Source organism: Chiloscyllium plagiosum, chromosome 10, assembly GCF_004010195.1.
Source record: "Chiloscyllium plagiosum isolate BGI_BamShark_2017 chromosome 10, ASM401019v2, whole genome shotgun sequence".
Classification (NCBI taxonomy): domain Eukaryota; kingdom Metazoa; phylum Chordata; class Chondrichthyes; order Orectolobiformes; family Hemiscylliidae; genus Chiloscyllium; species Chiloscyllium plagiosum.
The window spans coordinates 74,448,321-74,463,220 of record NC_057719.1 but is presented as its reverse complement, the minus strand read 5'-3'; the positions used below and the strand labels follow the sequence as shown (position 1 = coordinate 74,463,220).

Here is a 14,900-nt window from a genome sequence, read left to right as displayed (position 1 = left end):
CTAAGAATGTCTATTTCCATCTGTAACATAAAACAATCCTGCTCCTACCTCAACTCATCAGCTGCTGAAACCCTCATTCATGTATGAATTACTGCTAAACATGATTTTCTAATGCATAACCGGCTGGTTTCCCGTATTTTAACATATACTTGAGCTCATCCACAACTCTGCTGTGTGCCCTGATTCACATCATATCCTGTGTTCTATTACCTGTGTGCTTGACCTATATTGGCTCCCATTTAAGCAACATCTTGATTTTAAAATTATGTGTCTTGTTTTCAAATCCTTGTTGCCTCATCCCATCCAAGACATCCATCAATCCTGATCCCTTGAGCATCTTGGTTTTAATTACCCATCATTAGTGGTGAAGCCTTGAGCTGGCTAGGCCCCACAGATTCCTTTCTAAACCCACTCACTACTCTTGATTCCTTTTAAGATGTTCCTTAAAACATAAAGCTTTGATCAAGCTTTTGGTCATCTGCCCAAATATGATTGTGTGTCTTGGTGTTGAATTTTGCTTCATAATGCTTCTGTGAAGTGCTTTTGGATGTCAATACAGTAAAGACTGCATAGAATATTGACATTTCTTCCTCCTTTTATATTTAGTGAGGAATATTAATGTTCAGGCAAATAAGCACCAAGCAAGTATTGCATATACTGAACAATGGATACTTTCCAAAAGGTGCATCTTAATCCTAAACTCAGACAAGCATCTTGTACCACACCACTACAAATTTTTCCATTACTCACACCAACTGTCCTAATATTGCTGAAGAAATTGCTAATTTAACATTACTTTCTATTGAATAAAGAACTTAACTATTCAGAACCAAGTTAGCTGCCCAGGCTAATTTCCCATTTGAGGCTTTCACCACATTTTGGCTAGATTGTAACTCAAGCTCCAGTACTGAAAGTGCACAGAAACAACCCACTGCTATTCATTCATGAAGGACTTTTGCGACATTGGTGTCATCATGTTTGCATTTGTTACCTTTGTCCTGGAGCTCAAAATTGAAAATATCCTCAGCTAACTTCAGTAATGCAGTCCGTGACAAATTAGTTATTTCAATTTCACTTTTAGTAATCGCAGGCTAATGGATGTTCAATTGTATGTCGAAGCAGGCAAACCTTTGCAATTGAACATTTTGCCAACTTGGAGGGGGGGGGGCGGGGGGGTTTGGAAGGTGCCTCAAAGACAATACAATGAAACTAGAGTAAGGGGATAACCATCTTTCTTCTTTCCTCTTACCAAATTAAAAACCCCAGTAAAATAAAACTCTGAGGTTCCTGAATCAAATTAATACTCAAAGAGCTTTCTGTGGCTTCTCAGCTGAATGATTACACAGGGTTAATGCAGAAAGGCCACAAGACACAAAAGGAATTGTTCATGTCCATGCTTATTTCTGTTGTCTGTTAAGGAAAAGGACAGTTGACAAGGTGCCAACTGTGTAGAAATGTTGTGCTTCAAATAATTCTCATTAAGAAATTAAGCGCAAAACACAAAAATTTTATTCCTGACCGCTGCTTAAATCGAACTCTCTTCGCCAACAGATCACTGCGTTCCACGTACATAACCAACATGTTGAACATTTTCCTTAAGAATCAAACTGTTGACCCCTCGCATGAATAAAAGGCTACCATTCAAAGGTGGCAATTTAAAATTAGACCAAAGAAAAACCTCAAGAACTATAAAGTGTTAGATTTCAAAAAGTCTTCATCTGTTTAATATTATTGCATGGGCTTGAATACTTGGAACATATATAAATTTGCTCATCTTTACCAAGTTAATAGGAGGGGAAGCTTTGTAACTATCTGTCCAATCGGAGACGCCAAATGTACCATAAACCCTTGCTTGGCATAATGAATACTTAAACAGAAGAAGTACAAACCTTCCAAGACAAATTGGATGTCTGAATCCAAAGTCAGAATCACTCCAAATAATTTGTATTTTATATACCGTTATCATACACATTCTACAAATTTCTGTATTAGCATTTCTTCAATAAATTGACTTATTTACATAATTGTTAACAAAAACTCGCACTGTTTTACAGGCCAGTGTCTTGTGGAGTTCCAGTTAAATGCTTTCATCAGTGACATTGAGGCACTGGTATGAGGCAAGTGCAAATCATATCATGTCTTCTGTTTCTTCTCAGCTGGTGAGTAGTCCGGATCCAGCTCTTTTCGCAACCTTTTTAAGCCTCCAGAAGGCTGGCCAGCCTCAGCTGGTGACAGGGTCCCTTGGCGACAATCAAATATTTTCTGCAATGCTATCATTTTTTTAGCGCACTCGTAATGCTCACTTATCCCAGATTGGGAACAGTCTTCCTTGTGGTGTAATGAAGCCACCTGTACACAGCCACCGGCTTCGGATTTGGAGGCCACTGCGGAATCCATTTGCTCTGAGCACGTTTGTTCACAGTGGCCTGCACACTGCCTTTCAAAAAGGCCGTTATTGCAGGAAGTCTCTGAACACCTGTCTTCCACATCACAAGTCCTGGTTTTGGATTTATCAGTGTGGTCAGAATTACTTCTTGCTCCAACTAAATAGATTTCTGGAGAGAATGTGGACTTAAATTCCTGACCAGATTCTTCTCTGCTTATCTGCTGTGTAGTTTGTGCATTCACACATTCCAACACCTGTGCGTGACCACATAGCTCTTGTGCCTGGCTGCCAAATGCTTGACACTGGTTAGTTAGGTTACTGTTGCTTCCAACACAGACCGATTTGCCATTAACCTTTTTTGCCTCATAACAATGCTCAGCACAACTACTGGGGGCATCTTCAACAACATAAACCTGTTCTCCAGGTGTAATTTCCTTTACAGGTGTTACAGTACTGCATTCATGACCAAGTGAAAGTGAATGCTTGCTCTTTGCCTGTACTTTTCTATTCTCTGCTGAGCTGGTGCTTTCACCATTGTGTTCGTCAAAACAACTTTCCTCTCTAAGTCTGTGAGGTACTACTGGACCTTTCCTTGCAGAATCATTTTCTTGTGTTGAAGTATTTATTGAACTGCCTCTCTCACTTGTGTTTGGCATATCTGCCAGTGACAAAAACGCCGTGGTGTCTCCCTTTGTTTTCAACTGTGATTTGAAAGTGTTCTGGATTTTGCTGTAGGCTTTATAAACCTTTCTGACCTCAGATTCGCTGTCTGAGTAAGGAGATACTCTTCCCCTGTTGTCAAACTCAGTGCTGCTTCTTTCTGGGGAGGACGAAGCTGACGAATTATCACCATCACGTACTTGGGAATAGTTACGACGAGTCTCAGCACTACATTGCTTTAACTTTTTGAGCAGTGAAGTACTCCTTTTCTCCCGACGGAGCTTCTGTTTGGCTCTCGCGGCGTTCCTCTGCCGCATAGATGCACGGCGCCTACCATTACTGCTGGAACTACTGGAATCATTTGCCTCTGGGCTCGGTGACCGAGGCCTCTTCACGGGATCGGCATCAGAATCTGTATTTACCTGTTGGTAGTTGTTCTCTGAGGAATCAGAGTCATTTGAGAGAGTTCGAAGCCGCTCGTCTTGGTAGCGCCGGAGGGCGGACAATCTCTGCCGACGTGACCGCAGGTCTTCCCTGACTGCGGATGTATTCAGCAGTTTCTGTCGGTCCAGGGTGTAGGTTGCCTCATCCGAGTCATCCCCCTGCTGGGGTGACAGTGGCAACGAAGCAGACGATTCTGTATCGCTGTATCCTGAACGCTCACTCGTCCCTGCACGCAGCTGAAGAATTGTACTCTCGTTCAGGTCACTGTCCGAGTCAGAACTCCAACCCTCAATCTCACGCCGTACAAGAGAGTCAAAAAAAGCCATCATCCTTGGATCTTCCTGAACAGACTGGTTAGCGTAGTCATGAGACAGACCACTCCCACTGTTTAAGACAAGGCTGATGTACTCTTCATGCGTGTAAAGATTGCGGGTGTCATCTTCCACTACTCCTTCTAAGTCTCCAGCACAATCTGGTTGGAGGTATGGACTCCACACCTGTATTTAGAAAGCACAGAACATTGTGTTTACCCTAAGAGCAACTCTTCCGGAACAATGTTTTTTTAAGAAAACAGGATTTACATAAAACATAAATAGACGATTATTTTCAGATTTTATAATATTATGCACTATTAAAATTTACAGCTCTCGCATATCCTTATGGAAATTCATTGAAGGTAGACAAACTTTAGCCTCAATTGTAAGAGAGAGCTTTGCACTTAAATCACAATACTACAGGCCACAACAGTAACAATGCATAAGCATTTACTCTGTGATCAAATAGCTGATTTAAATCAAACTGAGAATCTTTTTATAGTGATCAGTTTTATCGCAATCTTGCGAGAGAATTTCACCAATACCTATACCATCACTTAATTATTTAATCGAGGACCTTCAAATGAAAAGAAGCTGCTTTGAGAAACAATATAAATTAGGGAACAAAAGGGATAGGTAAGAAGGTTTGGTTGATCCAAAATATGGATTTATAGCTATTTATTTTTTAAAGGGTGGCTATAAAGATGGAGAATTCCATCAGCAAGTAGAGACAGATGAAGATTTCCATCAACATGACCGTGCTGTCGAGAAAGGCACCGAGTATATCAGTATAAAAGGTAAAACATAACATAGATAATTGTACCGAGATGAGAAATTCATACAGTCAAGAGAAATTTGAGAGTGGATTCAGAAGATATTGCAGTGGCAACATGGTGAGTTATCACTGCTTGACAGGCCATGTCCCAAAAGACACTGGACACTCACCGGCAGGCACGCAGGGCCAGATGACAGGAGGATGTTGTGATTGGAATATGAGACCCAGAAGTCATAAATATTTATCCTTCTGCTTTTCAGATGCCGAAAGTAATAAGCATATAAAATGAAATGATTTTCAACTGTGATCTGAAGATATTCTGGATTTTGCTGTAGGCTTTATAAACCTTTCTGACCTCAGCCTCGCTGTCTGAATGAGGAGATGCTCACCCCCTGTTATCTAACTCAGTGCTGCTTCTTTCTAGGAAGGATAAAGCTGACAAATAATCACCTTTGATATATCTTCCACAATCTCAGGGCACCTTATGGCCAACCAAGTATTTTTAAAATGTAATTAATGCTGTAATGTGAGAAATAGTCTGATCAATTTGTGCACCGCCAACTCGTACAAGTAACCATTTGATAATGACCAAATCTTTTATGATGTTGATTGAGGGCAAAAACTGGCCAGGAAATAGGGGGTAACACTCTTGCTCTTCTCTTAAAACACCCCAAGATAATTTTACATGAATCCAAAAGAGAAATTGGCTAGCATCCAAAAGCAACACCACTGACAGAACAGCACTTCCACAGTATTTCGCTTTTAGGTTTCTTATAATCTACGAACTCCTGATGTCGAAGTGAGTGTACTCCTGGCTGAGCCATGGTTAACAGCAGTTAACCAATGCAACCAAAAGCAACAGGCTGGTGAGAGCTGCACCTGTAGAGAAGGCAGACGATCATTTCAAAAACAAACATATATCCAGCTCTCATGTGAAGCCTCCACCACTCTCCCAGGCAACTCATTCCAAACCCTAACTACGCTCTGAGTAACAAAGCTTCACCTCTCCTCACTCCTAGCTCTCGTGCTGACAGTCTTGAAATCATGACCCTTAGTTACTGACATACCAACTAGTGGAAACTGAATACCCTTCTTCACCTTGTCAAAATTCTTCACAATTTTGAACACCTCAATAAGCTCACCTCTCAATCTTTTCTGCCCTAAAGAGAATAAACCCAATCACTCTAATCTTTCTTTGTATCTAAAATCCTCATTCCTGGTATCATTCTAATAAATCTCCTTTGAACTGTCTCCAGGGATTTAACATCCTTTCTTAAATAAGGTGCCCAGAACTGAACATGATGTGATATATGTGATCTACCCAAAGATTTATATAGATCTAGAATCACTTCCCTGCTGTGGAATCTAAAATTGTAAATTAGTTTTCCTGTGAGTTCATCACAAATTTGTGGGAGAAAGAAAGTCAAAGCAATTTTATTTTCACTAAAGTGTCAAACATCTTTACTCCAGAGATTGGAGTATTTTGGTATGTGTCATTTCAGGTCCTCAATATCTGTATTGCAATATTGCAGAAGCGATCGCAGGTTGGATATAATTGACATAATTCCACAGTGAAGCACTAGTCCAAAAGGTGCACATTCCAAATTCAAGAACATTTTGACTACAGAGACATTTAATCCACATACAAACAAAAATCACATCTTTAATTTGTGAAGCAGTCATCAGTCACCAGTCCATATTTCTTCTATTCCACCTACAGACAAAATCTGGCTTGGCAAGGAACTTTTGGGGACCCAATGTGATGAGAAAGAAATTGCATTTATGGTCCTTCATGTTCTCTCAGCACAGCCAGTCAATCTTTTAAGGTTCATGAGTGATCAGTGATGAAAGACCTTGGAAAGGAAGTCAAGTTTAAGTGGATTCCACAAGTCACAGAGCATTCCTGCAGTAGAATGTTTGTACAATGCCACTATGACACTCAGTAAATGTTCTGGTGCCTGAGCTATATGGCACACTAATTACTATCCTTTAATTAATACTTTTGTCCTGGAGAAACAAGCTAGCATGACTCAAAAATGTTTAGTTCCTTTGGTTTGTTCTGGACCCACAATAAAACGAATCCCCTTGACAAGTGTCAATCTTTGATCTTAGCTTAGGAGGTGGATGGCCTAGTGGTATTATCACTAGACTATTACTCAATGATTTACGGACCCGGGTTCAAATCCTACTATGGCAGATGATGGAATGTGAAATCAATAAGTTCTCAAATGGAGAGTCTAATGATGACCATGAATCCATTGTCGATTGTTAGAAAAAAACCCCATCTGGTTCACTAATGTCCTTTAGAGAAGGAAACTACCATCCTTAACAGCTCTTGCCTACGTGTGACTCCAGACCCACAACAATATGGTTGATTCTTAACTGCCGTCTGGGTAATTAAGGATGGGCAATAAATGCTGCCTTAGCAGTGACACCCTCATCCTGCGAATGAATTTTTCAAAAATGCCATACTTGGTCAAATGCAGCCTTGCTATCAAGGTTTGTCACACTCACCTCACCTCTGGAATTCAGCTCTTCTGTCCATGTTTGAACAAAGGTTCTAATGAGGTCAGGAGCTGAGTAGCCCTGGCAGAACTCAAGCAGGGTGCCAGTGAGCAGGTTATTGCTGACAGCACTGTTGATGACTCCTTCCATTACTTATATTTGATAGTAGACTGATGGGGAGGTAATTGGCTCGGGTAGATTTGTCTTGTTTTTTGTGCATAGGACAAACCAGGACAATTTTCCACATTTTTGGGTAGATACCAGAGATGCAGCTGTACTGAAACAGCTTAGCTAAGAAAGTGGCAAGTCCTGGAGCATAGGTCTTCAAGTACTATTGCCAGAATATTATCAGGGCCCATGGCCATTGCAGTATCCAGTGCCTCCAACCATTTCTTGATGTTCAAACTGCCTGAAGACTGGTATCTGTAATGTTGGGGACCACTTAAGGAGGCCAAGATCGATCATCACTTGGCACCTATGGCTGAAGATTACCGCGAATGCCTCAGCCTGGTCTTTTGCATTGATTTGCTGAGTTCTTCTATAGAGGATGAGGATGTGTCGAGTCTCCTCCTCCTCCAGTGAGTTGTTTAATTGTCCACCATTATTCATGACTGCATGTGGCAGGTCTGCAAAGCTTAGGTCAGACTGATTGGCTGTGGAATTGCTTAGCCCTGTTGAGCACTTGCTGTTTATACTGTTTGGCATGCAAGTAACTCTGTTTAGTAGCTTCACCAGGCTGACACCTCATTTTCAGATTTTGCCTGGTGCTGTTCCTGATATGCCCTCCTGTACTTTTCATTGAACCAGGGTTGATCCCCTGGCTTGATGGTAATGGTTGAGTGGGGGATATGCAGGCCATGAGGTTGCAGGTTGTACTGGAGTACAATTCTGCTGCTGATGGCCCGCAGTGTCTCATGGATGCCCAGTCTTGAGTAGCTAGATCTATTTGAAGTCTACCTCATTTAGTATGGTGATAATACCTTACATTGTGGTGTGTGGCACTATCAATGTGAAGGTGGGACTTCACAAGGTCATTCTTACGAAGTGTCATGGACAGATACAGCTATGGCAAGCAGATTGGTAAGGAGAAGGTCAAGTATGTTTTTCCTCTTGTTGGCTCCCTTACCAACTGCTGCAGACCCAGTTTAACAGCTATGTCCTTTATTATATAATCAGCTCAATCAGTAGTCCTTCTGCTGAACCACTCTTGCTTATGGTCACTCAAATCCCCCATCTACCATAAATTCCATGCCCTCTCCATCCTTAGTGCTTCCTCCAAGTGTTGTGCAACATAGAGGAGCACAGAGTCGTCAGCTGAGAGAAGACTGTGCATGGTGATCAGCAGGAAGTTTCCTTGCCCATGTTTAACCTGATGCCATGAGACTTCATGGGGCCCAGAGTCAATGTTGATGACTCCCAGGGTAACTCCCTCCCGTCTGTATCGCACTGTGCTGCCACCTCTGTTGGGTCTGTCCTGCCAGTGGGACAAGACATATCCAGGAATGGTGGTATCTAGGATATTGTCTGTGAGGTATGATTCCCTGAGTATGATTATGTCAGGTTGCTGCTTGACTAGACTGTGAGACAGCTCTCCCAATTTTAGCACCCGCCCCATAATGTTAGTACATAGCACTGTACAGGGCTGACAGAGCTGCTTTGACTGTTGTTTCCGGTGCCAAAGTCAATGCCAGGTGGCCCATCTGGTTACACTTCTTTTGTAAGAAAGTGACTGAAGCAACTGAGTAAGTGGCTAGCTTGGCCACTTCACAGGGTGGTTAAGAGTCAACCACATTTGTGCGTATCTGGAGTCGCATGTACGCCAGGTCCCCAGAACACTACTTGAGTTTCTGGATTAATAGTCTAGCGATAATAGAAGGCCATCACCACTATTCACTTACGTACAGTCAGCCACAAAACAGCCTCAATTAGAAGAGAGCAAGGAAGTCATCTACAAGCCTTCCCAGGCAGGGACCTAAATCAACATGGAAGGAGGAAAGTGACAGTGCTCCTACCAAAATAAATGATCTTTTTGCCAACAAACCCATTATTGAGGACAGGACAAGATGCCAACCAAAATCAGCAGCACTGGTATTAAATGCTGTTGTCACTACCTTCTTTTTGTGCAAACTCCAGTAGAGCTTCCTGAGAGCAAGCTAATATTCACCACCTCACATTCTGGAACTAAAACAGCTCATATGCCAAAACCTAGGTGCTCAAGAGCCACATTGCAAGGCTGTAAACACTTATTAAAAACAAATAGAATGCAGAGATTCAAATATGGCTCCCAAGTTCCTGTGTCAATCAGCTGTGGTAGGCGGAAGTGTCAGCAGTTGATTTGATTTATGCGAAGGTTGGTAGGGTGGAAGGTGAGCACCGGGGGGGGGGGGGGAGGGGTGGAGTTTGAGGGCGGAGGGGCGGGATGTGAACGAGATGCATTGGAGAGCATCTTTAACCATGTGGGAAAGGAAATTGCGGCCTCGAAAGAAGGTGGCCATCTGGTGTGTTCACCTCCAAACTGCTCTTCCAATGCAGAGGATCAGAAATGGGACTTTTTGTAGCCCTGAGAATTATCACAGGGAGCCCAAAGAAGATGCTAATATACACAATTCCAAAGGCAATCAGGAACATGCTGAGGGGGCAGTTTTCCTGCAATTAATCTTTCCTATCAACTACTCTGAAGTATAGGAAAAGATCAATTAGTTGATTTCAAAGGCAATTTCAGTAATAGGGAATTTCAACACAATTTCATTTAAAACTGAATATTCAAGTCGAAAATCACTAAGTGGAGACCCCACAAACAGTCAAAATAACTATGTGGTTAGACAGCATGCTCACGTGTAAAACTACACAAAGATTAAAACAAATTAATGCAGGAATAAACATTGTATCATGATATACATACAGATAAATCTAGAACTCAGAACAGTTTAATCCAGGCATGTAAAACAAAAAATATAGTTATCCAGAATGAGCCAGGTTCCCGTATTAAAAAGTTTACTGTCTACATTACCTGCTATATTAAAATGGTAGTTTTGTTAAGGAAATCTTCAAATAATGTAATCTCAGTTTATATAAATGGCCAAGTAGCTGAAGTCTAATTTGATCAACAGCAAACTCTGATTCATTGTACAACATACCTTGATAATCTTTTCCACACCTGATGAACAGATCATGTATGAATGAGAGTTAAAGCGCACTTGATTGACGATGGAACGATGGCCCTTCAGCACCATAAACGCACCATTCACAATTCTGGCAGGGCCTCCTGCAAACAATTTACAGAAGTATAGTTACACATCAGCTTGACTTTAAACACTTCTAAATGTTGCCAGTATTTTTGACAAATACACATTAGATTCCAGTGCATAGTCAGTCACATAGTCGCATAAGTAAACCAAGATAATTTTGTCTCCCAATTATCACTCGCTTTTGTCAAAATTGCTGAAGGTGTACTACTGCTTTCAATAACCCGATGAAGAAAGAAAATTGGGTTTATCAAAGTGCTCAAAAGGTTTAATTCATTACTTGAAGGCCATACTCAAATCTACAATTAAATTTTAATCATTCTTCTTGCTGACAAGTTTCCCAAATGCTAACCATCATCTCCCACCATGATCTCTTGACATTCCAAAAACAAAGTGCCATGGTAACGTTCTTGCTGCAGTTGCAGTGTTAAAAAAAAACCTTAAGTTCTTAAATAATATGCAAGGGAGCCACCGCATACAATGCCATGCACATCCACCACAAGAACATGTTTTAATGGCTCCTAGCAAAGTGTAGACTGGCAGCTTAGCTCTCCAGTAAGAGGCCCAGACCATCTGAAAGATGAGATATGGCTAAAGTCTTAATGTCCTGGCTGTGGGACTCTGAAGTTAAAGGAGTTGGATCCTCTGTGGCAGGGCACCTGGCAGAGCAGCAACCCAGGCCAGTCCTGCAAAATTAGGGAGGGACACTGTTGCTCTTTCTGCCTCCCCAGAAGTAAAGTCCAACCTATGCTAATGCTCCACAATGCAAGATCCTCGCAGTTCTACCCAAGAATGCCACAGGGAATGCCTGTTTTATCATAAAATATTGTACGCAGCTGGACTCCTTCTTTAAGCAGCTGTTTGGTACACGTAAATAAGGACCTCATTGAAGAATGTCATAACAAGGATGCAACAAGATCTTCCATTTTATCTTTAAGCTGCTACTGTTGTGATGGATGGAGGCCCATTAGATTCATGCTCTAATTTTAGCTCCAAGTGTCAATTTAAGCTCACAAACTCAAGATGTCAATCTCCACCAATTTCTGCATAAAACAAGCCTGGGCTGTTTCCAACAGGCACAGACTCACACCAGAAGTCTATCAGAATTTGCTATAAATTAGTAATGTCATCCAGAAAGAATGCAAAAGATTGTTTTATGGGGTGAAAAACATAAATTGCAAGAACCAAATAATAGCAATTTTGAATGTTTTCTTTATTCATGTAAAGCAAAATTTATGTACACCACCCACCCTTTCCTCCCATAAAGGATACAACTGCTGTTGTTTTCCTGCAAATTATCACAACACTCTTTTGCTTAGTCTTCTTTACCCACTTCTCTGACAAGTGAGTCACTTTCCCAGAGTAACATGACTATAAATACAGATGCCGAGAAGGTAAGAAGAAAAAGTAAATCTACATCCTTCCATTTTGTGCTGCTATTCGTTTACAATCCAAGAAGGTACCATTTTGATTTCATTTTGTCGAACTGCATGAATGTAGAATTCATACCATTTGTGAGAAAAGGTAAACCCCCTTATGCACCTTCCTTTCAAGCGCCTAACAGATCATTAAATTTCCAGGCTAATTTTTTTTAAGAAGATGGATAAATGGTAAAGAAAATTAGGAAAATTTGACTCAAGGATTAATTTGATCTGATTACAGAGATTTAGTTCCATGCTCTTATTAAAATAACATCCTTAAGTTTGGGGGGGGGGGGGGCGCACAGTGGTTAGCAGTGCTGCCTTGCAGCACCTGGGATGTGGGCTCAATTCCAGCCCTGGGCGAGTGTCTGTGTGGTGTTTGCACATTCTCCCTGTGTCTGCGTGGTTTCATCCGGGGGACAGAAGAGAAATGTTGCTATAATTGGGGAAGTATAGTTAGGGACTTAGGCACTGTTCTCTGTGAACAGGATCAAGAATCCCAAAGGCCGTTTTGCCTGCCTGGTGCTCAGGTTCCGGTTATCTCATCTGGACTGCAGAGGAACGTGGAATGGGAGGGTCAAGATCCAACGGTTGTGGCCCACTCAGGTACCAATGACATAAAGAAAACTAGGGCAGAGGCTCTGCTAAGGGAGTATGAACAGCTAGGAGCTAAATTAAAAGGCAGAACCAAAAAGGTGGTAATCTCTGTATTAGCACCTGAGCTAATTGACACAGGGTCAGTAAGATTAAGCAGGTAAATACATGGCTCAAAGATTGGTGTGGGAGAAAGGAGTTCAAATTCATGGGACATTGGTACCAGCACTGGGGCAGAAGGAACCTGTTCCGATGGGATAGTCTTCATCTGAACTGTGCTGGGAGCAGAGCCGTAGCGAATCTCACAATCTCAGCTGTAGACAGGGCTATAAACTAAATAGATGGGGGTGTCAGTTATAGGCAAAATTAGAAATCCCAAATTAAAAGAGGAGTTAAGAGTGCAGAACTCAGGAGAGGTTATTTAAAATTGCCAGCATAGACACAAATAGGAGAGAATCTGGAAAGGGTTAGCAATCAAACTTCAAAGTACAGAGGAACCTTGATTATCCGAATATCAATTATCTGAATTTCGGGATTATCTGAAGAAGATTTCAAGGTCCCGCAAAAACGTAACATCAAAGAGGTAAGTATGTTTGATTTATCTGTATTGAAGAACATGTGAAAACACTGGCAAAAACAAAGAAACACAAGCAGCAGCGACTGGATTTTTTTTTAGGTAAGGTTTGTTTCACAGCCCTTTGCAAAAGTAAGTGTTTTACAGTACACGGTATTCCCGTCACTTTACCGGGCCGTTCATGAAAAAAAATGCCAAGAACATTAATGCATGCACAAGGCGATACTTCTGTATTTCTATCGCAAGACTGAGTTCCTGCAAACTGACAAAGGCTCTTGCGATCATAGAAGCTGTTCGGGACCTTGTTTACAAGGAGTCTTCACCACTCCTTGCCAAATACTAACTACTGCTACATTTAAAAAGCTTTCTCGTTTTATCATTGCTTTATTTTGTTCATTATGTGAAATCTGTGTTCTCTTGTGCTCAATACATTAAAATTATAGATTTAAACAAATTCTCTGGTAAAGCACAGCGTTAGATCAGCATGGCTTCCCTTGTTTAAGGTAAAGTCAATTATCCGAATAATCGATTATCCAAACAAAATAGTGCCCACCCATCTTGTTCAGATAATCTAGGTTCCTCTGTACACTGGAGAAACGAATGACAATGTAAAGAGGGATGGTTAATACAGGACTGAAAGTGTTATACTTGAATGCATGCAGTGTAAGGGATAAGGTAAATGAGCTTGTAGCACAGATCAAAATTGCCAGGTATGACATGGTGAGCATCATAGAGACTTGGCTGCAAGGGGATCAGGACTGGGAGCTGAATATTCAAGGATATACATCCGATTGAAAAGGTAGGCAGGTGGACAGAGGGGGTGGGGTTGCTCTATTAATAAGTGAAATTACATCAACAGTAAGAAACGACGAGGTAGGATCAGATAGTGTAGAGGTACAGGGAGGAACAGGAGAATGGGGTTGAGAAACTTATCAGCCATGATTGAATGGTAGAGCAGATTAAATGGGCTGAATGGCCTGATGTCTGCTCCTATGTTTTACGGTCTTATGGACAATATTAAAGTATTTACCCAGATTAAAACCTAGACTTCCACCTCATCACCATTAACCTTACACACCTACCATCTTCCATCCCAGCCATTCATCCATCCAATCATAAACATTCAAACTGGACATTTAAAACTTATTGGACACCTTATGTCATAAAAAGGAAACTTGTTGGATCTTTCCCCAATTTTAATCCACTGGCACGGAGCTCACTGGAGGATGCTGCGCTCTGCATTTCTGATAAGGCCAAGCTTAGGTGATTGAAGAAATGCAAATCATTATCAAGTACTCAGGTGGAGCAGTAATCTGATGATGATTGCTACTATTCAGATTATTCAGGTTATATTAACTCTGCTGGCAGTAAAGTATCAGACAAGTTTACATAAACAGTTCTGTTATATTTGTGGGTATTGAAATTAGTAGTAGACAAAGTTGGGAGAAAACACATCTCTACAAAAGATTCTACACAAGATACAGGTACACAATCCTTTCTGCGAAATCTTTGGGGCCAGTTGCTTTTCAGTTTTTGGAATAAATGACATTTTCACAGCGAAATAAGAAAAACCTAACAGCAGATGCATATGTGAATAGTACAAGCGCTGAGACACAATTGATATCTGCTAGTGCTAGGCCACACTGCCACATTACAGCTGAGGGACATGGTTCGAGTGGTGTGAAGTTGGGTCACCTGTTCGCACGCCAAATTGACACTCCACGAAAAGTATATCGTATTTCGGAATTTCGGCTTTCAGGTAAAGGATTGGGTACCTGCATTTTTTTTTACTTATTCAAAGGCCATGAGAGAGACAACGAACAGTCGCAAGACATAAAACCGAGCAAAATAGGCCAGATCTTGAGCCAGGTGAACAATTTACATAATTATCCCAGGAACCACTTGCTCCAGACCCTTCAGCTTAAAAATATTTTGCAACATAACTTGCTGGAAGAGCATCTCCTTAACTGATGAAATTTCAG

General features: G+C 41.3%; 1 protein-coding gene across 1 annotated transcript in view; it reads right to left on the bottom strand.

Annotated features, from left to right (window-relative positions):
* Positions 1-215: 215 nt before the first annotated feature.
* dcaf5 (ddb1 and cul4 associated factor 5) overlaps positions 216-14,900 on the bottom strand; it is a 100,825-nt gene continuing 86,140 nt past the window's right edge. The window contains exons 8-9 of the mRNA XM_043698096.1: positions 10,222-10,349; positions 216-3,987 (exon numbers count right to left, since the gene is read on the bottom strand). Coding sequence (XP_043554031.1) covers positions 2,134-3,987; positions 10,222-10,349 — 1,982 coding nt within the window. The 3' untranslated portion in view covers positions 216-2,133. The remainder of the gene's footprint in view (positions 3,988-10,221; positions 10,350-14,900) is intronic.